Here is a 27182-nt window from a genome sequence, read left to right as displayed (position 1 = left end):
CTAAAAGCACAAACAAATCTTATATAGGCTAGTGTGTTTAAGATGTGTTTCAGAGATGACACAGATATCAATGATTAGACCTCTGTTTTTAGGTGATTGGCTGCCAATGTAAAGATATCAAATATGGGTAATATATTACAAATGGGTTAGTGGTTGTGATTGTGTAATTATTTGATCTCTGTGTCCCATCTAAATCTTGCCTTCATAGTACTGTATGAATGAGAAATGGAAATCCAGTATCGACTGTAACAGCCTGCTGATTTCCAATCTACAAGGGCAGAGTTTCCCAGTTGTATAAAGTTGGAGTGACAATGACGATGATTTGCAAGTGGAACAAAACTCTAAATTATAGACGGATGTGTTTAATGCTGCTGCCATCCTCAGGATCCTGGAGCTGAGACACTGGGCAGAGAGAAAGACACGAGTCTCTGGTCAGATTTATGGAGGTGCAATCCAACTGTGCCAGACAAAATCATGATTAAAAAAAACACACACACTATAGTCTCATAATTCTGTGGTCTCACTTTAGTTTCCCAGGAGCTCAGCTCACTGAAAAATAAAAGGCTAAACACATGTCAGAGTGGTGGGTGACGCTCCACACACTGCCTATATCCATCCAGCCTGTTGTAAACTGGCCGACAGTCAAGCACGCTAGCCCAGCCAATCACTGCCATACATGGAGATTCTGACCCCAGATTAAAACACACTTAAGCAGTCTCCCTCTGCTTCTCATGACCCTCACTCTGCTCTCCGCAATCCAACATTTCTTTTTTTTTTTTTTTTAATGATCTGTTTCACCTCCATTACATCCACTTAAGATGATCCTCAGTTTACCTGAGCTGACCTGCCCTCCAGTGTCTCGCCACACACAGTCATCGTTTCCAATCAAACCTTACTTTAGGTTGAGTAAACAGCACTTTATTGCCTGACCAATGGGCAGTCACAGTGCTTCCCTTTATGAAAGAAATCAATCAGGGAGCTGTTTTAATTTGCAGCTGTTATCCTTCCCACAACTAATCTGCCTCTTCTGCTGCAGCTGCTGTCCTGCCCACCAGCTACTGTGTCGGTTGATGTATTAAAGAAAGGCTGCAGGGTGTCCTGGCGGGGACAGAGACTACAGTACCTTTCCCTGTTGAGAGTATTTTGACAAACTTACATGATAGTTCCAGATCACTTCAACGCGATTACTCGTTCATCCAAGTAATGCTTATTTTCCTTTCTTCCTGAGGTCACTTCCAAAACAATCATAATCTCCCTGTCAAATGTGCAGAATATGCACGTGCTGATCCTCATCTTTCTCTTTCAGCTCTCTCAATGTTCACACTTATCTCTATGTTACTTGCCTTAAACTACTTGAGCCCGAGTTTATGCCAAATTATCTGTTATAAGTAACCTAATTATCATCATATAAAAACTATTCGTTTTTAGATTTGCAAACTATTTTATACTTTGTGATACATTTATCCACAAGAAGAAAAAGTTGCTGAATTTACAATGCTGTTAGAAATGCAACATAACAGTTTAACAGAGCTCTTTCACTTTGAGTATCCTCTCTGTTCACAGTGAGTATGCTCCACAACAAGAATTACAAGCATTTCTGTAATCACTTTTTGGCATTAGACTCTGGGAGTGCGAGATCACACTAAGATTAGAAAGCAAATCCTTAGAGATTTGGCAACGCTGTTGTTGGCATTATTCACAGAGCCAAGGTTTCCATGGGTTAGCCCCTGGGATTTCCATCTAATACTGATTTTGATCTGGGCAGAGGGTTGATGAAGAGGCTCTAATAAGCAGCCTTCTCCACTCATTTTCTCAAAGCCCTGTCCTGCGAGAAAAAAAAACCCAGTGGACTGACCAACTGTATTACATAAAGGCATAATAAAATTAAAAAAAAAAAACAAAAAACAAAAAAAACAAAAACTTAAACACGCTGTCTGCATCACCACTTTGTGTTAGAAGGAAAAGACAGAGGATCATATCTGCCCATGTTAATTACAAGTCCCTTACTTTACTTAACATACAACACATTCTATTGCATTTATTAAGGTATTTGAGTTAGGTAAGAAGGTAATTAGGAAAAATATAAATATATAATATATAATTTGTTTTATTATTATCACTTCAAAGGTAATGATATCTGATGGTATCTATGAATTCATCAATCCATCAGTTAGGGCTGCAGCTAACACTGATTAATAATGAGAATTTCTCAAAGACAACTTCAAATATCTGGTTATGTTAAACCAAAAGTACAAAACTCAATCATTATTCAAATTACAATGGATTATTACATCTAGAAAATATCTAGAACCAGATATTTTTTTTAAAAAATGATAAATTGCTTCAAAATAGTTGCAGATTTTTTGATTGACTACACAGTTAATTGACGAATCGTTTCAGCTCAACAATCGATGATTTCATTCATAAATCATCCAGGAAATGCAACAGTTCATTGTCCCCCTCATCTGAGCGTCAACGCATTTCGAACCACAGATATGTGTTAATGTAACGACAAGGGAGTCGAGTTTCCCACAGATCACTAACCCTTTCAATTTACATCACGCTGCTCAGTTTACACAGGACCCACTGACTCTCAGCTTCTGCCCTCCGGGGACATGGAGCTGCCTGAGGTAGTTTAACAGATCGACGTCACACCCGGAATGAGGCGGCCACGTGATGAATTTCCAATAATTACGAGCTCAAACCGGCAGCTTTAGGTGCATGTGACTGTGACTGGAAGAAGAAACATGAAGACATAGTAGTGATAATATTAATAGCTCTAAGAGACAGTGAACAATATGTATTTGTGCACCTCTGGTCTCTACGTCCACTGACCTTCCATAATTTCATAACCTTCAACCTGTGACCCATATTTTCTCCTCTCCTCTCCTCTCCTCTCCTCTCCTCTCCTCTCCTCTCCTCTCCTCTCCTCTCTTCTCCTGCTTGGCCCACTTTAGATCAACATGTCTCTCTGTGGCCTACATCTCATACCAGACAGAGGTAAGGTGATGTGCTCATGGCTGGTGTCTGGTAGGCGGAAGGAAGGAGTGAGAGAAATGAGAGCAATGAGTAGGCTGAGGCTCTGGCAGTAAACTGGGGAGAAACAGGGACTCCTGGGATTGCTGCCTGGAGATTAGTGGGATAGTGAATGCAATCCACCCACTCTGCACTGCCAGACTATCAGCTACACTGGTTCTTAGTGTAACGCAGTGCGGTATGCTAAGGACAGCATTTAAATTCAGCCAAATGTACTGGACCTTTCCAGGATGCTTTTATGGAGAAACACCTGCATATGTCAGTCATTCCATGTGCTAAGTGGCTGCAGGGTTTCAGGTGACCTACCTGAGGCATACTGCTTTCAGCTGCTCCCCAGGGACTCCCTCTGAGGTGTCATCCTGGCAAACAGAGTCAGGTACCACTGAGGTGATTTCCAGAGCCTCGTATAGCTCATTGACAGTACTTTGCTACCGAAAGCACTTCTGCTGAGTTTAATTACAACAAATGAACATTAGTTCCTCCTCGGTCAGCACACCACAGGAGTCCGACATAATTACCATCAATATTAGCATACAAATACTGCCAGGCCTTTAATCCTCTATCGCAAGATGCTCACTTTGCTTCCTACATATTTTAAACTGACTTTTGCTCCTCTCACTTAACTGTGTCTACATCAATGCATGAGTGACTGACGGGCCTGACAGTGCATCTGTTTTCCCATTTGCATCCCTGGATGACAACTTAAACTGTCCAACCTAGCAGAACTCAGACTAGCTTAATAACACTTCTACAACAGAAACATTTTGAAACGAAAAGGAAAGTACGTCCTTATATTCAGTTTTAAATAGAAGCTGCGATTCTTTGCTGTGTTGACCCAGAAAAGCTTCTCTTTTCCACATTATATCTCTGTCTCTCTCTCTCACTTGCACTTACTCAGAGAAGCCTGATAAATACACACACCCACATACTGTAATACAACTGTAAATACAGTTGCACAGCACAGCACATATGCAGCACAGCATATCATGAATACAAGTGTTGTAATCTGCCTGTGTAATTTCATTTTAAGTAGGAATCTTTAGGATTTAGAAAAATATTTTTTGGACATGGATGCACATATGCATTTTGCTCTTGTTTAATACTTACTTTTAGCTGCAGTGAAGTTTGTAGATGCTGAGTGCACATCAGTAATGCCTCTGTTGGTCTGTAACCTCCTCTTACCGTCTACTCATTGGTACTTGAGCTGTGGAAAATTGTTTCTGAGTTTCTGAGATTGTTGAGAGGCCTATTTGTTCTCTGCCATCAAGAGCAAAATGCATTAGGCACCAATTACAACGGCCATTAGACAACAAGAACAAACAAGCTCCTGCACTTTTGTGCACACAGGATACGGAAGAATAAATTCAACTTTAAGAAAATATGCTTATGTGCATTCTTGCCCAAAGTCAAAACAGAGGTTCAATACCACTCACATTTGTGCCCATTCAATATAAAGCTGGATTCAGCAGCCAGTTAACTTAGCTTAGCACAGAAACAGACAGAAACAGCTAGCCTGGCTGTGTCTAAATGTTAAAAAAAAATCAACCTATTGTGTCTCATTTATCTAATTTTTTCATCTTGTTGTCACTGTAAACTTGCCAAGAGGCCAGCATAGCCTTGAGGAAGTCCCTATACCCAGGCAAGAAATAGTACCCCACAGCACCCCCTGAAAAACTGCAACCTGCGAGATATAATGTGTTAGTGAGTTTTAGAAATGTTGGCGGATGGATTTTGTTAAACAGAGCCAGGCTAGCTGTTTCCCTCTGTTTCCAGTCTTTACGCTAAGCTATGCTAACCAGCAGTTAGCTGTAGCTTCGTATTTAGCTTACAGATATCAGTGCGGTATCTTTTCTCATCTAACTTGGGAAAAAAAGTATATTTTCCAAAATGTAGACATATTTATTTACATCTGAAAATTCAAATAAAAATGAAAAACAAAGATATTGCATTTCTGTGCTCGACTTTAAAAACACTAACTTATGTGATAGCACTGAGTAAAACCACTTTCTGACCACTCTCTGTCTCCAGCGACCCTCTGCTATCACACCAATCACTTAAGTGCCAGTCTATCTCACTCCCTCCCTCACACTCCCTTTTTCTCTCTCCCACTCTATGAAAGGCACCTCTGCCATACCTTCTGCTGCTTTAGAAAAGAAACATACTTGTGAATCTGACAGTCTGTTGTTGGGGAAATTAGATGACTGCCAAACAGTTTGATGTAGTCCAATGAAAAGGTTCCAGGCCGTCACAAACAATCACCTAAATTACAACATCAATGTGTCTATTTAAGGATATGTGTTTGTGATTTGTGTGTGTGTGTGTGTGTGTGTGTGTGTGTGTGTGTGTGTTGCTTCGTGGGGAGAATGAGTGGGACAATAACAGGCTAAAAAAGAAAATGTGTTTGAAAGGAAGCCAGAGACTGGAAATTGGTGCATGAATGTGTGTGTGTGTGTGTGTGTGTGTGTGTGTGTGTGTGTCTGTGTGTGTGTGTGTGTGTGTATACATGTGTGTGACGAAGTATTTATTTATAGAGGCCCCTTGGGAGAGGAATGCCATCACCGAGCTAAGGTAGATGATCTGGTGGGGTTGTGCTGGATGTCACACTAAGGTGGCTTCATCACTCCTCGCAGGCTGTGCCTCATTAGGATGAGCAACACCCTGTATAATATTAACAACCTTTCCTCTTCTGCTTTGTCCTTCTAAATCTCTTTGTGCAAACACCATTACAAAACTCATCTTGGGATGGTAGGTTTTGAAAATACCTGTGCCACAGTTTCCTCTGTAAATTTTGTTTTCTTGTTTTTCATTAAAAAAAAAATCATGAAATAGTAAAGAAAATAAAAACCATACTCTTCATGTCTTTCCATGCTCCCTGTTCATATTGATACCCTGGTTTGAATGAGTTATTCTGTTCTATAAGAAATGAATAGAGTAGGCGGAGACATTGATCTACAAATTGAACTGAACTCCCCATGACTGTTTCTCTCTTGGTAGGCAAGCTCACACAGACACACAGAGACAATGCAGCAGTGGGTCTTCTTGGGTCCACACAGGTGAGCAGAGAGAGGTGAGAAGATTTGCAACAAAGTGAAGGCGGGCTCTCATCCCCCTATGCTGGACTCATCTGTGATCATTATAGGTGGAGACACAGGAAAAACCTCTTACCTCACTCCCACTCAAACCACCCTCATCTCAAGGGCTGCATTATCTCTGTAAACCACAATGGGAGTTGCCTCAGAAACCAAGCATTACAATGTCAAGTGTGGAGCCCTGATGAACTCTACTCCCTCATGCTGCAGCGGATCATTTGTGAGGTATACTTCCACATGTACACCAACCACAGGAGTGGATCTAAAGCTTTCCTCTCCATACATGATTGCACACATCTCACTCTGAATGTGAGGCATAAAATGAGAAGCGCAGACGGCGGTTTTTAAACATAGCCCCTGTGTTTGCGTTTGCGTTCGCACTCTGTTTGCTAAAGAGCAGAAGCTACTGAATGAGACACGTCTGGGGAACAATGCACATCTCTCACACCCATCTGCCTCTATTCCTGCTGACGTTTTACCTCCATAACATAATGTGTGCAGCATCAGCTTCGCTCTTCTCGTGTATATCAGCTCATTTAGAAGCTGCATTTGTCACAGGTAGATAACCTCACTGGAAAATAAAATGTCTGTTTTGTTTACTGTATCGTCAGGTGATATGCTCAGTGCAACTGTAACCCGAAGCTTTGTTCAATTCGGCCTGTCTAGCATGGCAGACGTGATGCTCCACAGTGAGAGACTGGAGGTGATCCGGTGTTAATTGAGCCCTGTTGTTGACTGTTTGTCCGTGGAGCTTTCAGGTGTTGGGTTCTGTATCAAATTCAAGTAATTACTGTTCCTCAGTCTGGCAGCCGCTGTGAGCAGCAGCACACACGTGGATTTACACCTGCCTTCATGGAGACGAGGGACTTCAAATAGCGTGACTGCAATTTTAAACGAAGGGAAACGTTGGGAACTTTGTGTTTATTGTGGTTTGAATCTCTACAGGCTGCCTCACACTGCTGGGTGTGTAGTTGAATAAACACTTTGTCTGTATTGATGTAAAAACAACATCATTTCAACTCCATATCATGGTTAAGGAGCAAACACTAGAAGTAGATGCAAGTATAACATCTAGTGAAATCAGCTGAGCCTTTTGAACTGAAGTCAAACAAAAGGCCAAAGCTCAGAACTTCCTCAGTTACAGTGTCATTACATAGTGTTTCTTTACCATTCGCTTGACGGCTAAGTGCGCCCGGATGAGGCGCGCTTTGACGAAAGCAGCTGGTTAAAAATGCACGAGCCATCTTTTTGTTGTGCAGTCACCGATTGATGACAAGCAGGGTAAGGCACGTTGTATAGCACTTGAGTTTGGGCAAGAAGTCGAGGGAGCAACGGCGGAGAGCAGTGTCACGTGAAGACGAATCTGTGAAAGCTCAGAGATGGATTACACAGATTGAGGCTCCGCAGAAAAAAATATATCTGCTGTCAGAGAATGTATTGGACTGACTACAGAATTTCATTGCATTATTCAGTCATGCCTGCCATTCCTGCACGGGTGGCTGGAAAATGACCTTTTCAGTCTCAGCCTGCAGAGTGAGCGGTGAAAACCTTGGGGTGGTGTGCAACTGTGGATTAAGAAGCAGTTTTAGTGCACAATGGCTTTGGGTTGTAATGTCTAACTCTCTGGAAACTTCTGCTTTTGTCTGCGGGCGACCACTCGGCCCCACACCACTCCACATCGTGTGAGTGATGTTCTCTCCGCTCTCTGACAGGCCTGTCTGAATAATGAATGAAGTTCTGCAGCAAAGTAGTCATGTCTCTGTCCCTTTGCGATTGACCTCTGACCTTTTTAAATGTCAATGTCCTCTACAGGCACAAAACCCAGTTCCAGAAATGTGTGAGGAATATAAGGAAAATCAGATAAGGTTTTGTACGAAAAATAAAGCACGGGCTTTTGTAGATCTGTCAAACAGAGATACTGTGCCGTGGGAATCTCTGTGTGTCTATGTGCGCATGTGTAATATGCCGTATTGCCCCAGCTGGCTGGTGCGATAAGGTAATGTAGCGTACCAGATCACCTCTCTCCATGGAAACTGCAGGGCAATGGAGGATTCAGAGGGCTACAGTTGCCTCATCCCAAAGCCATTTGCTCCAAACTGGAAATAGTAGAAAGGAGACATCTTTACTCTGCTACAATGGATCGATATACTGATTATTTGTGATTTGTTATTTCCACCTGCTTAAATCACAGTATTTGGCAAATGCACAGTCAGATCATGTTATCTGTGCAAACGCTTTGTGGATCACAGTCTGAGACTAAATCCATTAGTCCGAAATCCCTGAGTTCTTCTTACATGAATGTGTTTCCAAGCAAAACCTTAAACCTGCATTCATTGATTTTTTTGTCCACCTGAGGGCAGTGGAAAATATCGGACTAAGTTGATATGAGCTTGTCAGTAAAGTTGCCTGTTTACACTTCCAGCAGATACAGAGAAACATTAGCATTTGTTTGGAGTCGAGTTTCTGTTGAACCCGATGAACGGAAGTAAATATTCACTCTCCTCCACCAAGTACTGAGGGAAATATCTGGCTCTTTAGCTGCTAAATGCTCCACTTTGTTCACCCGCTAGTCTCTTAATGTTGTTTATCTGGCAGTCGGTGCTGAGCTGCTGGAGTACTGTGCGTTTATCAGAGCTTCGTAACTGAAAACAGCTGCTCGAGCAGTGACAGTGAACCACAACAGTGAAGCTGTGGGCAAAAACATATGTGTGTAAAATAGATCAGTAGCTGGCAGGCAAACTGTGTAGTCTGTCTATGCAGGTAACACAGCCCCTCCATCAATGAAGGAAGTCATTTATAGACCACGGGAACTAAATCCTGCTCTTTCAAACAGTCTTTATTGGTAATTTTGGAGGAAATGTAAGAGACATGCTTGGGTAAAACTTCAGCTCCTATCCATCAGTGCATTCCTTTAAAACCTCAGTACAGAGAGCAGTAATATCGTTTTCAGTAGGAGCTTAACGAAGCATGAAGTATGAAGGTCCAGCACAAATGTACAGGAAACTGCAGCTCCAATGCAACGTGGACCCTCTAATTGCAACACGAGTCTTTGAAGTCTCCGAGAAATCATTAAGGCTTAGCCAGTAAGATGCATATGGAACACACTCTGACCTCTACACAAACAATTTAATCCTCACGTCTGCAGTTCACAGATGGGCAGATTTTCCTCTATCGATTAGCAGCCACTCTGGTGGGACGTGCTACTTCCTAAGGTGAATTTCCATTCACATGCTTCTGCACTCTGATCAAAGAGCATCAAAGGCATATTTTAAATCAATAATGCTAATGTCTCTCACAGTTTAGAGGAGGGCTTCATCAGAGTCCGTGTGGTTGCCTTTGGACAATGGCAATTTCTTTCAAGTACGGCAGAAAAAAAAGGTGAAACATGGAGGTAAAGACAGATACCATGAGCTAAGAGGAAAACAAAACAGGAACAGCACTTTGCTGTTTCAGCCAAAGCTGTTCAGTGTGGCAACCTTTATATCTGTGGCTGTATCTGAAGTGTCCACAGACTGAAAAGTGAAAAAAAAAGAATATGTTCTGTATGCCTAAAGAATATGGATGATTTTTGTGGAGTTATAAAAGTTATAAATTGTCAAACTACTGCTTTTTTCTGAAAACGTCCACTTGAATATTACTTTTGGGTCCACTTAGCAGTCTGAATGCAGTCGGTCTGAGAGCTGACTATAAAAAGCTAGAAAAAGGAATTTTCAAGGGGTGCTATATTATATGAGGATAGCCATTATCTAGAACTAGATGAATAAAACAAATATGTTTATAGAATCTTTCTATCTTTAATTAGAATTCATACAATAATGAGTGCTTACGTGCTGATTAGGCTACTTGTATAAGAATAATGAGAGGATGGAGTAGAGGGCAACGGATACAGGCAGATGAGATGATAAAATAACAAGGAGGGGAAAGAGAGAGACTCTGGTTCCCTCTGTCAATCTGCTGAACAGTCCATGTGACTCTGTGTAAGCTCACTTGGCGATACATGGGACCGCAATCAGTCTGGCAGCTAGGAAAGTGTGTGCACCATTGATTTGTGGCTACTCAGAGCTCACCTAAGCACAATGGAAGAGTTGCTGTCACCCAGCAACAACCCCTTGAAAACAACTCATAAAATACACTGTTGGACAGTCCCAGGCACTGTTAAGAGCATGCATACACACAAACAAAGGCAGTAAGAGAAAGGTAGGGAGGGGAGGGGAGACAGAGACATGCTCTATTACTCTGAGCCACAGCTGAAAATAACAACAGAGACCAGAAAATCATAGTGACTGTGCTGCCATATCTCCTCTGGTCCCACTGCTCCCCCTGTGACACACTGCTGGGGGTTAGCATGAGAGACTGCACTCCCTCATGCAGGGCTATCAGCAGGCAGCGGTCCGTGGGAAGTCACACGTCTTAGTCCCACTCTAATGGCTGATCAGAGTGAGTCCTCACTCAGCCCTGCTTGCCTTACATCTTAATGTCTTTGCCATCGATTTCCTCCCATTCTTACAAAAAGTAGTCTCCCAGGCCATGTGGGGTGAACGTGTAGCACGGTAACAGAACACAGTGGATCGCTCCACACAGAGCTACAGCCGGGGCACACAGTGATCTCAGACTTATCAAACAACAAAGCAAAGTGCTTACAGTGAAGTCAATCGGGCATATCTAATGTGTGGTAAGAAGTGCAGTTAACTGCCTCTCGTGATGGCTGTCTCTGGCTCACTGAGAGAAGTTTCCGTGCAATTGGTTCAAACAGCCTCTGCCAAGGCAAAAGAACTAAGTGTCAGTTTTTATAGCTCAGTATCCTGTTCTAGACCAAAGCTTCAGTGGGTAGAGAAAGCACTGGAGGGCTTTTAGGAGAGACAGGAATTCGCATCCCAGAGTGTTGAAGTGTCAAGAAAAGTCTATTACATGAAAGCCTTATGAGTCAACATTATTTTTTAGATGCTGTGAAACTTAACATGAACTTAACAATCGACTTACTGTTAAGTCACAAAAAAATGAATATCTACTGTATATTCATAAACTTTGTAGTTGACTTTTCAACAGGAATTTTATACCCAATCCAAATTTTTTTGTGTGTGGTAGTGTGTGCAATTGTCTATGTTTAATCCCTGCAATGTTGAAACGAAAGATAAGAAACTAAATAAAATATATATTCTATTATTCATTTAAGTCTAACAAATTCATACTGATTCAACAAAAAAATGCTAATTGAATCTAGATTCTGGATACCTTGACTATCAGAGGTATGTAAGGTAAACTATAGGTGTATTTGTTACATTCATCTCTTAAAACACGACCTAAAACTATGAGAGTTGACACATTATACTGCAGCACTTTAGTGAAGTCGACTTTCATTGAAACTAGAGCACATGCATGTTTAAAACACCTGGAATCATATATTAAAATATTACTTATCTATCTAGGAACTTAAGTATTCATGACCAAATCAGTAACAGTCAAAGTTCAACATGTTTGATTAGATGTTAATTATTTCATTAGAAGTGAGTGACATCGCCTTTTTCCAGCTAAGAATGTCAGGCTAAACTCACCTACGTGGAACAACCTAATCTGTTTATCTAAGACACAATTGCTCATTGCAAACTCACTGCAAAAAAATGGTTTTCATTTAAATGGAGTTTCGGAGTTTACAACAATGATCGTGCCAATGCCACACCCCTGGGAGTGTGATTTATTACGCGACCATGATCCCTCCGAGACTGAACCGCACCTTGGGGAGAACTGAGCAACAGAGGCATGCTGTGACATGCTGCATTACATGGGCTGGTTTCATTCACAACCCACTTTCCATTTCCTCCTACTGGGCCACACTACAGTAAAAATACCAACAGAGGCATTCAGCACACACTGTTCCATATCAACAAGAACTTATCTTTTATTGATGAAATTATTACCTGCAAGTCTTTTCCTGTGTTTCCAGGAGTCCATATTATTATGCCAAACTATTTAGTTGCCAGACTCATAGTGCAAATACAAACTCAAGTGTATCTAAAACTATTCAGTTACATCTCAAGCAGAAAAACAGACTATCGAAGAGCTGCACACATGGTGTCCTTCACTGCTGCATTGACATGAAAAATGGCTTTTCCGAGAGAGAGCGCTCGTGCCTTTGTGTATTTTTGGGCAGGTTATAACTCCAGAAGGTCCACGGTGAGGTGACGTCTGGAGCTATAGATATTCTGGATCGCACCTTCTCTCTCCGGCATTAAGTCAAGCGTTATTAATGTGCAATTAAAATTTCATCAGCACTGAAAAATAAATGAGGCAGAATATGTGTTTGGGAACAAGCCATTTCACAGATGCAACTCTTCAATTAAGCTCCAGAAACAAGACTGCATTTAACGGCTGCCATTTAACCTCAATTTGACATTTTTAGTTTTCTCTGGCTCATATGGGGAAGTAAACCGTTTATAAACGACCCTATTTGTCAAACAACCGCCCAATTAACTCCACTGTCTTTCATTCCAACATTCATGGGCCCCTTTTCTGTACACACTGTGCAGCCTGTTACAGCTATTGTGTGTTAGGTTGGAACAAGAGCCTCCATGCTACAATGACCATGAGAGAAGGTCATAAATTGTGCTATTTTCCTGTTGGAAAAAAATCATCATTCATGTTAAATGACAACCACAGTGGAGGAAAGACACTAATGCTAAAACGTACAGTAATGAATGTAAAGCATCTAGGGGCACTTCATAAAGTGGAAATGGTGATTGTTAAGATGTTTTCGAAAATGACATGTAATAAATTCACAAAGTATTGCAAAAATAACGCAAAAGAGAGCTGATTGTTCATTAATGATTGTGCTATGGACCACATAATGAGCTTATTATGATTTAGAAATGTAAATATTGTTAGATAAGGGAGCTTTTCATACTTGGTCATGCCTTTGGTCCTGACCTTTATTTAATAATTCATAGTCCTGTGAGCTCAGTGAACAACAGCAGAGCTAAGTAAATATTCAGATTCAAAAATGGATTTGCTCAGGTCGTCTTGCTAAAAGCTATTCTGTTTTTTTTTTTTTAGGAAACCTGAGAATGGAAGATGAAGATGAATGAAACAGTGATTACAGTGTTATCATCCAGGAACAATCAGAAGGATTATCAAATAAGTTAGCACTAATATAATATCATATAATAATCTTCTTTCAAAGCCTGTGTAATTAGTTCCATCCATAAGTTGCATAATACTGCAAAGTGGTTTTTCTATGTCCAGTATTTACATAGGTAGGCCTCATATCTGTTGTTCAATTGCTTTTAAAAGCAATTAAATAGTTAGGGGTTATTGTGAATGTTTTCAGAGAAAAAACCAATAGGCAAAAATGTACGTTTCCCTTCCTGATAAACAGGCCAATCTTCATCACTGTAATGTCTCTCACATTCATGAACATTGATTCTGACTCTGTATAAAGTCATTTTAGGGTATAATTGAGCATTATAAGAGTACAACCTATTTTCATTGAATCAAATATATACCAGTCAATTGTATAATGATTTACTTATTTTTAAAGAAAAAAAAACTTTTAAATGTTAAACTCTGAACTAATCTCTCAGCTGGTTTTAAAAGAGAAGACTTCTGCCTGGCCACACTCAAGTTTTTATAAGTTTTAAATAAGTTAAATTTCCTCACTGTTATTTATTGGGATAGCAAGAAAAAGTATAACAGCTGTATGTGTTTGTGCAATCACAACACATTTAGTCTCATTCAAATTTAAAACAAAGGATTTGTGAAAAATGAATGAAGAACAACAAGAGCATGTTGTTGTCTGCTAATTTCTGGTGTAAACAATATACTGTCATCTGCATAAAAATGAGCCTGTAATGAAAAATGATGTTATTGATATACACTGGCAATAACAGAAGACATACATTACATACCCATGAGCAACCTCTTTATAATTTTAAAGGAGGTTAATTTAACACCATTGACTGCTTATCAGATAAAAAACTATAATGAACAATATTAAAATTGGTCTTTGGTAGTTCAGAGTGTAGATAGCAGTTGTTTTTGTTAAATCACTTTGTTATTATTTTAAAAGGGGATTGGCTGATGTTATTTTCTGATTAGCATAAAGCCACCTCAAATTACAGCCTCCAAAATGACCAGGGAGTTGAATCAATACCTCTCAACACAACCTCAACAAAACCTGAATTTGGTAAGTTCTGTGAGGATAGTAATTATTGCAGGGCACCTTATACGATTACATTTTAGCTAGGTGTACCTCGTAAAGTCGGAGAAGAACTGTATCAGTGAACATATATTTACGGCTCATTTAAGGAGACAGATGAAGGAAAGCTCCGGTGCTGGTTTACAAGATGTATCAGGATCTTCAAAATTGTTGCTAAACAGACATAAAATGAATATTAATAGTGTCAACTACAGTAATTTTCCTGGAGATAGGTGGAAGCCGCTTTATACTGTTTGATATTAAGAATGGGTAAAAGCCAACCTTTGCTTTCTTGTTAATCTAATTTGGTTCCTCTGCTGCCAGAAGGTCTGCCAGTCAACGTGACTACCAAAGTTAGATGATTTAGATCTAGATTTAGATCTAAATTTAGCATTAGATGATGCAAGAATTGTCTGTGGTTAAGGGTTTCAAAAAGCTAAATAGAAAACCCAGTGGTGCTGAGATGAAATGGAGCAAGTCTTTAAGCCAGTGTGATTGAATATTTAAGAAAAATAATTAAGAGCTTCAGTAATTCAAAGTAAGGTACCTTGAATTGATGAATTTAATAAATTATGAAGGAACCCAGGGAGGTGTTTGACATTTCTTTGAACAGTGAATTGACCATGGTACCTTTTGTTTCTGGAATAATTAGCAAGAAGTCATCTGTTCACAGAAATGTGACATCTTCAGACATTTTGAATTGTGATACAACCATGACACATCTGAAAAAAAAAAAAATCATACCTCGACATAATTTATTAAACTTTTCTTTTTCACTCTCCCTGGTAAATGTAGAGTGACTGAAAGGTCAATGTCTCTTAATGTGCAGACTCCCCAAACAGTTGTTGTGTTGGTAAAATGCAGTTGGGTAGTTATTTAACATTGTAATTGAATATTGACCCAGTCACATCTTTTGTAATGTTAGCTCACTTAAGAATGCTGTTAACATGACTACATCCATTGATCCAGCAAAGTGCAGTAGTCTGGTTCCTGGAGTGTGAGCTATGAGCCTTTTAATGAGCTGGATGATTGAATACTGCACTGGAAATGAGGCAGGGGTGGCTAATGAAGCCAAGATGGGGGGGTGACTGTTGAAAAGGTGTGCGGGGTGGTGGTGGGTATTAGACAGTCTAAAAATATACCTATTGTGCAGGAAGGTTTCTCGCAATCCTGACATGTATTAAACTCCTTAACTACATCCATGTATTCATCTGTGGTGTTGTCAATGAAAAACAAACATCCAATAATTACCCCAGAAGACTTACATGCAGACAATGCTGTTATGGGAACAAGTATCTGACTGAAATCAATAAAGGGAGACAATGAAGGCTGTCATGTATTCATCTAAAAAACAATAACAACAACAACAACAACAACAAAAAAGGTTCTGACTCCCCAGAAATGCAGCACTGAAATCTTTTTGTCTCAGGGAGGCGCACCTAGTTGAGATTATTGACTCAAGTGGAGTAACAAAATTAATTTCCAAACTTACACTTTTCAGTACACACTGATGAATAAGCAAAACTTTGCAGACAGCTTTGACATTCACCTCTGGGTACAACAACATCTCTCTATCTATCTGTCCCCCCCACCCCACCCCCTGTACTCCAGCTGCTGAAGTGACAGATTAAAAGCACTGGTTCAGGTACAAAGAAAGTCAGACATCAGATCAAGCCGGTCTCAAAGAAAGATGTATGCCAGCCTCTGGGTGTTAAACTGAATTTCTCATGCTGTCTTTTTTTTTGTTGTTGTTCTTTTTTGTTTTCATCTCTAATTATTTTCTAAATTTAAACCGCATTCATTAGAACCTCATACTCAGCAACCTTCTTTGCACGTCTAGATAGAGGAATCATTATTTAAAACTTGGGTAATACAGGCCTGTTGGCTGTATGCCAGTGCTGCCTCCTCTCAGATTACCTACTGCTTTCACTTGATCTGCCCAGGCAGTGTGGCAGTGGTGAAATGCTGAGGTTGACATTACCTTGGCAGCAAATGATGAGCTTGGCTTCTCCAGGAGGTCCCAGAGTTTCTTCCTCTTTTCGGAGCAGCATGTGGTTGTAAACACCTCTCCTTCCCTCTCCCTCATGTTCTCGGCCTCTCTTTTCAGCTCCTCATTCATCTGCTCCTTTTTCTGGTGATACCTGGCCTGGCAGCAGGACTCCAGGTAGATCTCATCGATGCCCCAGAAGTCCAGCTCTTGACTGAAAGACAGGGCGCACATCTCCTCCATCATGTGCAACTTTCCGGTGCGGTAGAAGTTCAGGATGGAAGTGAACGCGCCGGGGTGTCTGTCGAAAAAGTACTCGTTGTTATCCAAGCTGTAGTCATCGCATATCTCCATGATAGAGTCGTGGGTGTTGCAGTCTCTCAGTTTCCCCAGTCTTGTGCGGGGCAGCCTGTCCAGTGTCCTCCACAGGACTTCGTGGAGAAGGCCCCCGACGTTGAGTCTCACTCGACGGGAGTGGGTCTTGCTACGGATGATGTCCATCGTATCCGGTGGCAGCGTGGTGGCCGGCCGGGAGCCCGTTTTGATCATATTCACTCAAGTCACTCGGTCACTTGGAAAGACTGGAAGAGCGTGGCAGATTAAGAAGACATGGTCCTGTCGAAGACCGCATCAGGGTCCCTCCACCTTTCCTGTGTCTGGAACAAAAAGAAAAGAGAAATTATTTAGACGTTGTTGGAGCAGCCGAGGCCGGTGTCCTACAGCAGCAATGTCAGGTGGTTTATCCACTCATCAGAGAAGCAAATAGATATTTTAATCAGCTTTAAGACGCACAGCCGCTTTTCTTGCTGACAAGGGTGAGAGAGCCTGGCCAATGATAAACTGGACTCCACTTGTGAGCGCTGTCCCGGTGCTGAAGCGCCTGTCTGTCACTCCACAGACCCACCGGTGTCTGTCGCTGTCCGCGGACTCCGGTGCTGAAATGTCTCGTTTCTCGCGTGGGACAGCGATCGATCCCGGTGCAAAGGCGAATGTGTGTCGGAACTGTTCTTCAGAGGGATATTAATCTGGACTAATACTAACACCGATTATCAACTTTGATTAAGAGCCCACAACATATTATGTCACCACCGCCTGAGAGCAGTCTGTAGAGCAGCCTCACAACTTCATGGTGTTATTTGTCCACGTTTACATGGTCACAATTTATTTTCAAAAGGGGAACAATTACAACAATGTATAAAGTTAATTTTAGCTGAAGCAAATATGCCATAATAACTACATTATTTTGCGCATGAGTGAGTCATGCAACACAAGTGTATTTTGGGAATGTGTATTTAAATATAACTACATCACTTGACAGTAGTAAATAGTGCGATGGTGTCCAGATACGCCAAATACTGACAGGACAATAACAAGTGAAACCAAGAAGGCTACAAAGCCATGTTGCTTATAAAAATGAAGCTAAAAATAGATTCAAAGAATAAAGAAATATGATACATACGCAACTCCCGTGAATCCCGATTCACCTCATGGACGGTCCTCCGCAACATTTCAAGAGAGTGAACACGTTTAAACTTGTTAGGTCCCTCCAGGTCTCCAGTGCTCTGCGGGGAGCTGATGGAGGCATCCTGAGCTACCTACCGAAATGTTGGGGGAAAATAGAACTGTTTTACACAAATATCCCCATCTCCAGTCTGCCCTGTCCACCCCTCCTCCTGGGGGCGATTCAACAAGTAAACTCTGGAGAGCAGCCGGGAATAGTGTCGATTGCCTCTCCTCCACCTGCTCTCAGTGTGAGTGTGCGTGCTGGCCGGCGCCTGTGACTGTGAACGGGATCCTGCAGGGGCTGATTTCAACGAGGCTCCTCCAGCGGCGCAGCCTGTGTGAGTTTAACCCTCACAGAGCCAGCGAGCCACAGCTCAGTTCGTCCACACTGGATTTCTGCTCGGTGCAGCATTGGTATGTGAACAATGAGGAGTTCACATCCTTGGCCAGAACTCATCGAACTACAATCGTGTTTACATAGTTACTAAAGGCTTACTATGCATCAGTGTTAGGAGTATAACTATAGATCAAATTTGAAGTAAAGCCACTAAGTCATGAATTTCCCCCAGGGGATAAATAAAGTATCTATCTATCTATCTATCTATCTATCTATCTATCTATCTATCTATCTATCTATCTATCTATCTATCTATCTATCTATCTATCTATCTATCTATCTATCTATCTAAACACACCATATGTCTCAAGAGGAAAGGGGGATTAAAGAAAGTATGAAGATGCACTACATAGTCAACCCACTGCCCTGGATGGCAGCCTGTGAATACCAAACTAGGAAATAGTTTTAGTGAAACACAATATCTGATCTTAAGGAAGTCTGTGTAAGAGTCAGCCTATAATTCAGACTTGGCAGAGACAACCTTAGTTCCATTACACACTCAGGTTCATTAATCCACACCACAGGACTCAACGTTTAAGAGACTCAATTAAACCAAAGCCAAATTCACTGAGGCCTAACTCTGTCCATGACTGTGCCACAACTTTGATATGTCTCTTTTAATCAGAACACCATTCATGGCTTAAACATGATTTGAATGGACAGAAATGCTAAAAATTTGAGTAGAAATTAGTTGTGTTGTTCCATCAAAAAACCTGCACAATACCTTACAATCTGTGGTCTATGGTGAATCTGCTCCTGCTGGTAAGTGATGAGCTGCTTTCCAAACGACAGATAAATCTAAACTTTCCATTCAGCTTCACTCTGCAAACAGCAGGCGTGTGTCAGTGTGACAGATGTGTGGCCGGCTCTGTTTACAGTACAGGCAGTCCCCTCATTATGCTCACTCTCTGTATTTAACATACAGAACCGTGCTTGAGTGCTTACTTTTTATAGCTCAGAAAAAAGAAAAAAAGAAAAAGTATTCAATGTTCTGTTATTTCAGTTTTCCTTACAGAATAATAATGTACAGTGCTAAGCAAACATGTGGCTTTAATGGACCAATCATTGAACCAAAATACACTCAAAAAATGTGACAACACAAGATTATACACAGTCTTATTTACATTTATTGATAAATAACAAAAATAATTACATACTGTTTGATATAAATATAGAATATAAAAGTACAAAGGGAATATTAACAACAATGTGCATGTGTTGAAATGTACATAAAAGATGTGTGTTTTGTTTGTCTTTAAAGACCTAGTGTGTATTCCTCAATTTATATCGGACAAGCAAGTCCCCCTCTGGTTGTAGCATCCCAAATCCATAACGACTGGCATTTACCTCCGGCATCTGAGCATTTGGGTCACACAGCTCCAAATCGTAGTTAGTCAACACCATGTAAACAAACCTGAAGAGTAAACACAGATGAAACCCAAAATTAGAACAGCAAAACATACAAAACTCCGCCACCGTGGAACATTTTGAGATCTTAACCAAAAGTAAAGTTACATGATGCACTAACTCTAGGACACTCACTGTCTGATGGTATTGATGGCAAACTGCTTTCCCACACAGCCATTGGTCCCTGCGCCCCACGGCATGGTGTAATATTTCAGCCGCCTCCCTCCTTTATAGAAATGCTTCTTCACTGATCCATCCTCATTCAGGAAGCGATTGTACTTGTACTTCTGGAAAGGAAACACATTTTTTTTTTTTGGAAGCAGACATTAGATGCAAGCAATGAGAGATGACACATTACATCTGTTTGTTTGTCTAATTTCTGGTGGACAGATTTCATTTAAAGCAGACTTGCAATGTCCTTCCCACGCCTATTAGCTGTGTTTCTGTTCTCCTACATGGCTAATCCCTCAGTTGTCGGCAGCTCTGGGTTTGACCTCTCACTGGGTAATACAGGGTCAGATTTGTAGGCGTTGATTCCACCTTATATAAACAACCACACAAGCTAATTGCACTTAAGTCTGCCTCCAACTAGTCCCTAAGACAATTACTACTATTCCTGCTGGCAGCACAGGAAGGTTTTGATGGAGTGGAGAGGTTGGAAACGCGATGGCTATTACTTTAACAAGGCGCTACAACAAACCTGTGGCTCGTGGTAAATCTCAGGGTCCATTTGAGGGCTGATGAAGGGGAACAAACACATCCTGTCTCCTTTTCTTAGCAGGTACTCTTGGCCATCAGCCATGTGGAGGGTCTTTTCCTTCACCACCTCTCTGGTGATGAAGGGGGCAGCAGTGAGTCTCAGTGCCTCTTCCAAAGCACTACCTGTGAGGGAGAAACAATGTATTAACTGTAAACGAGCAGAAATATTTTTGTTCACAAATATTTGATATGAATCAAATAGCACAATGCACAATGGGTCTAATTTGGATTCATCAATAGCTAATCTTTTGATTTATTTTGTAAAATCTTGATGCTTTTGATTGGCCCAGCTCTCACTCTTCAAGGCCTCTTGCACTAATTTGTGATTTTATGCATTTACATACTGAATAATAATAATAACACTGTCTGTTATTCCAGGTTTCATTTTGCCAACAATACAAACAACCAATAAATGTTCCTCTGTTTACACAAGCTGGGATCAAGCCCTCACCAAACACAGGGGTGTTCATAAGTCTGTCCGTGAGAGGAGTCTCTGAGGTCTCCATCTGTGAGATCTGGCTGAACTCCCTCTTCACTGCCATCAGAGCTTCAGGGTTTGTCAACAAGTAGCCCAACAGCCAAAATGTCGCAGGACCAACATTACCCTGGAAACAAACAAAGACTCACATAAGCGCAATGATAAGGTTGGCTCTCACACTCCGCCATTGCATAGTGACAGCACAGGTGGTTACCTGGTAACAGCAAATAAGAACATCACATTACATCCATACTATTCGTGTCTATCTTTTGTTGGAGTTGCAACGAAGCACAAATTCTAATTAAAGTTCAGTTCAATTAAATCAAAAAGCCTAATGAATGTTAGGTGCTGGCGAGATTAAAAAGAACGGATTCCTTTCATGTGTTTGGGTGAGGAGAGCCATGCTCTGGATAGTCTCACTTCTGGCAAAGCACAGCGTGATAATGGTTTACTTAAAAAGGAAAGCCAGTGGAAACCTGAGGTCCCCTGCCATCTGCCTGAATCCAAGGGCAGGACATTGAAGCTATTTAATTTAATGGCCAACCACAGTACTGTCTGCCAGTAGAAACATAAAATACTGAACACTATGGAACCATAACATAGCGAATAAATTACCTTGAAATTGCCTGTTAAGCAACTGCATAATACACTACAAAGTGTAATGAATGATTACTTTATTGAACATAAACACTGCTGATGATAGAACTTGTGTATCTATTAGAAGATGCCTCACATGACATTAACCAGATTTAGACATGCAGATGTATCAAAGGCCTCATATAGACACAGAACAATATTGACTGTGATTACAATATTGCATGACAATAAGTTTTAAGGATATTGAAAATGTGACGAAGAGATAACTAAAAGTTATGACTCAAAATTCGTAATCAAATGGAAAGAACCTCCAGTGACAAGTGCAAAAAAGGATGAGTAAGCAGCCTACAGGGTAAAGCAAATGTTGAAGTAAACTTCTGATTAATGCCTTTGATGCAATAAACCCAAGTCTGTATGAGTAAGACCAACTCCAGTCCCATTCAAGACAAACTAATAGAGCCAATAACCTGCTTTTTGTCTTGTAAATGTGAAATTAACAACTGATTTTTCTGAGATGGGAAGAGATGCAGGTAGATGTTCAAACTGCTGCACAACCGAACCTTTAAACATACATCAAACCAAGGATTAAAGGATTTTGACTAACAATTTGAAGTTCAACAACAATAAAAAGTTGCCTCACCACTGACACTGCCCTCAATTACTGTACAGTTTTATATTTTCTTATCCTGAATCTACTCCATGGTTCGCCCACAGACACAGACCATGACGCAGACTAAGTACTAGCGGAGGTGTACAGCGCACTCTTGTGGCAAACAAGAGTACTGCATCGCTATTGTATGTCCTTATCTTGGTCTCTTTGAATTCATGTGGGACAGAGACATCGTGGCATCAGAATCATCTGAAGCATCGGGCAAGTTCCCTTATCTCTAGATGTGATAACCAGAAATTCTTGCTTTGTACATACAGAATGTCTTTCTTCTGAAGTGTAACTCACCTGCGTGGCCCACAGTTGCATAAGTATAGCCTTTCTCTGCGTGTCCTCATCGGCCCCCTCCTCCTGCAGGAGACGCCTGTAGCCATGAAGCCAAGGGCTCGACCCCGAGTCCTCAGTCAGACCGGCTGGAGCCAAAAGCTCCCACAGTCTCTGTTGAACACTGTGGGCTGTCCTCTTCTCCTCTGTCACACACAGACAAACATCACTAAGTGAGTGAGTGAGTCACAGGCAAATCATAAATAGTTTTGCTCAATGTGAATGTCGATGAATAAAATGCCTGATATGTAAGCAGATATGATTGTGCCTACGAGAGGGGAGCGGAACAATATTTCAGGTGTGGCAGGCACGTCCGTAGGCGGTGCGCAATAATATTGTAATTGGCCGATTTCCACAAAGATGTAGTTACAAACAATGACACGCAAACAAGGCCTGGGGAAATCAGGTGCATTTTGTGATAGTGAAGTGAGCTACCAGCACAAGTTGGTGATGATGAACGGTGAATCGTAAAAGTCCTCAAAGGCACAACACACTTTGAGACGCTATGTAAGCAACTGAGTAAGTGAACCTCACCATGGCAACCACAAAACAAATCCATGATGTAATGATGTCAGCTCATATTAGTTGAGGCACAGTGACAAATGTAAACAGTGAGGACAATTGAATCACCTTTTCTGACTTATGGTTTGTAATGCTGATGATCTATGCTTGATTGAGGCGACTTCATCACTGACTGGTGTGTTTAGACAGAGAATGATGCTTTCAGACAAGTGCAGCGTCTTTGAGTTCAGCTTCTGATAAGCTGATCAGAAATTTCAAAAGTTACGGGAAGTTATGTATTAGCTGGGAGGTGTTTTCTCTGTCCTTACCTGGCTTTAGTGTGCCCCTTGCCATTTTGGTTAAGAGACCATCAAACTTCTTGTACTCCTCGTAGACACTTGACGGATCCGAGCTGTTGTTGTTCTGTTCTCCTCCAAACAGCGTCAGGTACCCCGCCCTGCAGAGAGAAGGAGAGACACAAGGTGTGGGAATGTGCAGGACTTTTTGTATGACGGATGGCAACCCTCCCTGTCTTGATGGAAAGATATAACCAGCTCGCACACTCTTTGCCTTTGAAAGCACACATCAAACACATGTGATGCCTTTTCTACTGGTATTTTCCACTGAACTGCGCAACGTGGAGCCTCTCGTCATGGTGAATGTCAACATGCACAGTAAACATTACTGTCATATAATGTTTCAGATTCCACATAACTTATCTGCTTTTTTTTCCCATTGGTGATACCTCTTAGCTTGAGAAACAGTGACATATTGCATTCACATCCGCTCTGCCAAAATGAGCCTCATGCTCAACCGGAAAGATTACACTGAACATTTGTGTGAAAGGCTGCTCTGAAAGCGTCATCCTACATTTTTCTTGCCATGTTTACAAACAGAAGACCTCAGGATTGACTGGTGTGTAAACTGTTTAGCTGAAGGCTTTTAACATACATGAACACATACCTCTTTTGACATAGTTGTGTGTGCGTGTGTGTGTGTGTGTGTGTGTGTGTGTGTGTGTGTGGGAGGAAGGAGCTCTTTCATACTTAAAGAGTAAACTGTAAGAGAAGTCAAACAGTCCCTCCTCTTTCCAGTCTTTCCGGTTCTGAGGCATCTCAGCTTTCAGCAAGGCCTGCAGGTGTCTGCTCACTGTGCTGTTGAGGGCATCCAAATTCATTCCCATGAAGTGCCTGGGGACACAAAAGGTCAGAGGGGACACAAGAAGAAGAGGTTAAGTGATGGCCTTCACACTGATTTTTGGTTTTGTGAACAGTGTAATTACTCAGTAATACATATTATTAAAGCTCATCATCTGACTTAGTTGCCCAATCTGCTGTCCCTGAGAAACATCATTTAACATCCAGCAAAATTTTGGGTCAAGTGGTGACAGACTACAACACATAGACTGCACACTCATAACTCTGATGCAACCTGAGGAGGAAAGTGTGCGAGTCTTTCTAAACTTCTGATTGTAATGAGTGTGTAGTTTTCCCTTCCTGTCCTTGATGTCTAATCTGAGAACCGGAAATATTTACTGATGATTAGACAGGCGAACACTTTCTTTCAGTTCTACAAAATAAATAGTGTCCACGCAACAACTGAGCAACAACAAAACAGGTAGCTCTAAGAATAGATTTCTGAAAATGGGAAGAATGTTCCACACGAGCTTACATGAAATGAAAATGAAAACATACAGGAGAAGCTTTCAGTTAGTATAAAGTACTTTGAGGACATACTTTGTCATCATGGCTTTTGCTTTATGCGGCTGGTGATGTGGGAGCCGCAGGTTGAAGATCCTCTCCATGAGCACCTGTGCATAGCGTGTGAAGTCCAGGCACTCGGAGTCCTTGATGGCTTCGTCGTACGAGTGTGGATCCAGCAGCACCGTCACATAACGTCCAGCAGCACGTACCTGGAGATCATCAGTGTGACTGTATCAGATATAATGCACTGAAATGCAAACGCTGAGTAAATTCTTTTTGCACGCGTTTATGAGTTGTTAACTGATTTGTAGAAATAACCACTAAACGTACATTACAATTTATCACACAACATAAAACAACATAAATTCACCACACTTTATTACATTTCTGAAGGATATTGTAATATTCCTTCAATCTTCTGAATGAACACAAAATTCAAGATCAAATGTCTTGGAAAATGACATGTTGGCACCCCTCAAAAAATGTGAAACTTTGTATTTTGTTTCAGGATAACTGAAAATCAGTGTATCCTGATCCAAATGTATGTTGCATAATGGGATCCACAACATGTTGTTACATGAATATTATCATATTCTTATTCTAGATTTGGTGGAGAGGTAAGTCACACAAAGCAAACACGACTTCTCTTTCATCATGTCTCCCAGCAACCAAAACAAGCATTCAGTATCATCTAGTGTAAAGTTGCATTGCATGATGAAAATAAAAATAAAATACAATCTTGATTTTTGAAGCAGCAGTTCACAAAACAATCTCGCCCCAAGGTTCATGCTCTACCTTTGTCTAGAGCTTTTGATAGAAATCATATGATCTTCCTCAGCTGAGGCAGTTTGCCCGTTTTTTATGGTATTGTAAATGTGTACAGACTGAATTTTTAAGCTAATATGGAACATACTAGTTAAAGTGCTTAGACAAAATTTAAATCATTTAAATATCTACAGAAGCGAGATTGCTTTGTTGTGAATAAATCATTATTGTTGACTTTTTCTGCTCACTGTGAAAATGTCGCCATGTTTCAGCTTCATTCGACTCAAGAACTTGGAAGCATCTTTTCCAAACTCAAGTGCATGGCCTAACCATGGGATAAGTCCTTTGTCTAGAGGCGGCTCACTCTTGGATCTAAAGGAAAAAAAAAACAAATAAAAAGAAACCGATTTCATATATTATCAAATAATTAAAATGGCATTTTGCTACTTGAAGAGGCTGATCTGTTTGCTTGGCACTTGTTGACATGACAGCATTAAAGGTAGGAACACTACTAAACATTCAGTCCTGAACAGTTAACAACAAAGTGATTCACATGCATCTTCTCGCTTGTCTGCCACAGTAAAACATTAGTATTTAGTCTTCCAGCTGCTATCAGCGTACTCACTGTGCAGTCTTTGTTTGTTTGACTAGCCCTTTATCATGTGATTATACTTCTAAAGGTGTAGGTGAACTTAACAATAACAGGGATTAATTGAACAATGTGTCATGACATCACAGAAAAATCACTGATTTTGTCCTTTAATTGCCTCAAAGGAAAACAAAAAGCAGTTTCCATACAGGGAGACTTATTTAACACTGTAGCAGTTTAACCACATTCCTTGTAATTTGTACAGAAGCACAATAAACTAACAAACTTCAGCTGAGTCCTTTCACTACCACCACTATGTTGTTGTTATTATTATCATTATTATTATTGTTATAAGTGATAAACTCAGCTGAATGTGCGTCAAATGGCTTTTAAAACAGCCAAATGAATAAAAATTGCCATCATGAAAAATACTGACAGCAAATAAACAAACAGGCGTTAAAGAGAAGTAAAAGACAAGAACAAACCAGTTCAGTGGTTAAGAGAACAACCTGTCTTTGCTCAGAGCTAATTCTATAGTATTGACAGTGAGTGTGAACACGACACAGGTGAATGGAGCAGTAACTTACCTCGATCTGTGTGTGAGGATGAAATACAGCAGCGCAGCTTGGACAAGCAGACAAATGGTCCAGATCATTTCGTGTGTTTACGTTCCCGGTCTCCAGAGACACTAGAATCCCCTCAGCTCTCACATGGCATTTATTAGATTTCCTCACACACAATGACGCAGGAGTCACACCCCCCCTTCAAGTAATCGTGCTCGATGTCTGCTCTCAGTCACGTTGTTCAAAAGAAAAAAAAAATCATCATCAGGAAAGGAAATAAAGTAATTGAAAAATAAAATAATATTCCCGTTTGTCAGGATTTTCAGCGTCTATTTAATTCTAGCGAATTTATACTAAACAATGAACTAAATCAGTCGTGACGAAGAGGAAAGTATTTTTGTTTTACTTAAGAACTGCTTCAGATGTCAGAGAAATATCCGCACCTTAGTCGACTTTGTAAATTATTAAAAATTATAGTTTAAAAAATAGCAGTATTCTGCAATTTGTTATCTGTAGTCATTCTTATCAAAGTCCTTAAATTTGATACTGCTGGGCATGCTATTTGTTCCTGTAGACTTCTTGGAATTAGTTGTGGCAATTGCTGGTAAACATCTAGATTTTTCCTGTTT

The 27182-nt window shown here is 40.7% G+C and overlaps 2 protein-coding genes across 2 annotated transcripts in view; both read right to left on the bottom strand.

Moving 5' to 3' along the window:
- Positions 1 to 18052, bottom strand: part of LOC111660862 (potassium voltage-gated channel subfamily B member 1-like) — a 37017-nt gene extending 18965 nt beyond the window's left edge. Inside the window, exons 1-2 of the mRNA XM_023414289.2 lie at positions 17760 to 18052; positions 16295 to 16956 (exon numbers count right to left, since the gene is read on the bottom strand). Coding sequence (XP_023270057.2) covers positions 16295 to 16849 — 555 coding nt within the window. The 5' untranslated portion in view covers positions 16850 to 16956; positions 17760 to 18052. The remainder of the gene's footprint in view (positions 1 to 16294; positions 16957 to 17759) is intronic.
- Positions 18053 to 19304: 1252 nt separating this feature from the next.
- ptgis (prostaglandin I2 (prostacyclin) synthase) lies at positions 19305 to 26715 on the bottom strand. The gene is made up of 10 exons (XM_023414245.2): positions 26578 to 26715; positions 25650 to 25773; positions 24670 to 24845; positions 23980 to 24123; positions 23263 to 23390; positions 22397 to 22578; positions 20818 to 20971; positions 20308 to 20489; positions 19743 to 19894; positions 19305 to 19614 (listed from the first exon to the last, which is right to left on the bottom strand). The coding sequence occupies exons 1-10, from the start codon at positions 26643 to 26645 to the stop codon at positions 19464 to 19466; spliced, it is 1461 nt and encodes a 486-aa protein (XP_023270013.1). The 5' UTR covers positions 26646 to 26715; the 3' UTR covers positions 19305 to 19463.
- Between the last annotated feature and the right edge of the window lie 467 nt (positions 26716 to 27182).

The sequence above is a fragment of the Seriola lalandi genome, unplaced genomic scaffold (assembly GCF_002814215.2).
Source record: "Seriola lalandi dorsalis isolate HSWRI2012SDOR001 ecotype SW California unplaced genomic scaffold, Sedor1 jcf7180002054522, whole genome shotgun sequence".
In the NCBI taxonomy this organism is placed as follows: Eukaryota; Metazoa; Chordata; class Actinopteri; order Carangiformes; family Carangidae; genus Seriola; species Seriola lalandi.
This window is presented reverse-complemented; position numbering and strand designations above follow the sequence as displayed.

Bases quoted from the DNA above. Each gene is read 5' to 3' on its own strand.
- ptgis (XM_023414245.2), bottom strand. From the start codon at position 26,645: ATGATCTGGACCATTTGTCTGCTTGTCCAAGCTGCGCTGCTGTATTTC. The intron at 24,846-25,649 runs GTGAGCAGAAAA...GATGATCTCCAG, and splicing joins AACATGGCGACATTTTCACA to GTACGTGCTGCTGGACGTTA. The intron at 20,972-22,396 runs GTGAGTTACACT...GTTTGTTTCCAG, and splicing joins TGCAACTGTGGGCCACGCAG to GGTAATGTTGGTCCTGCGAC.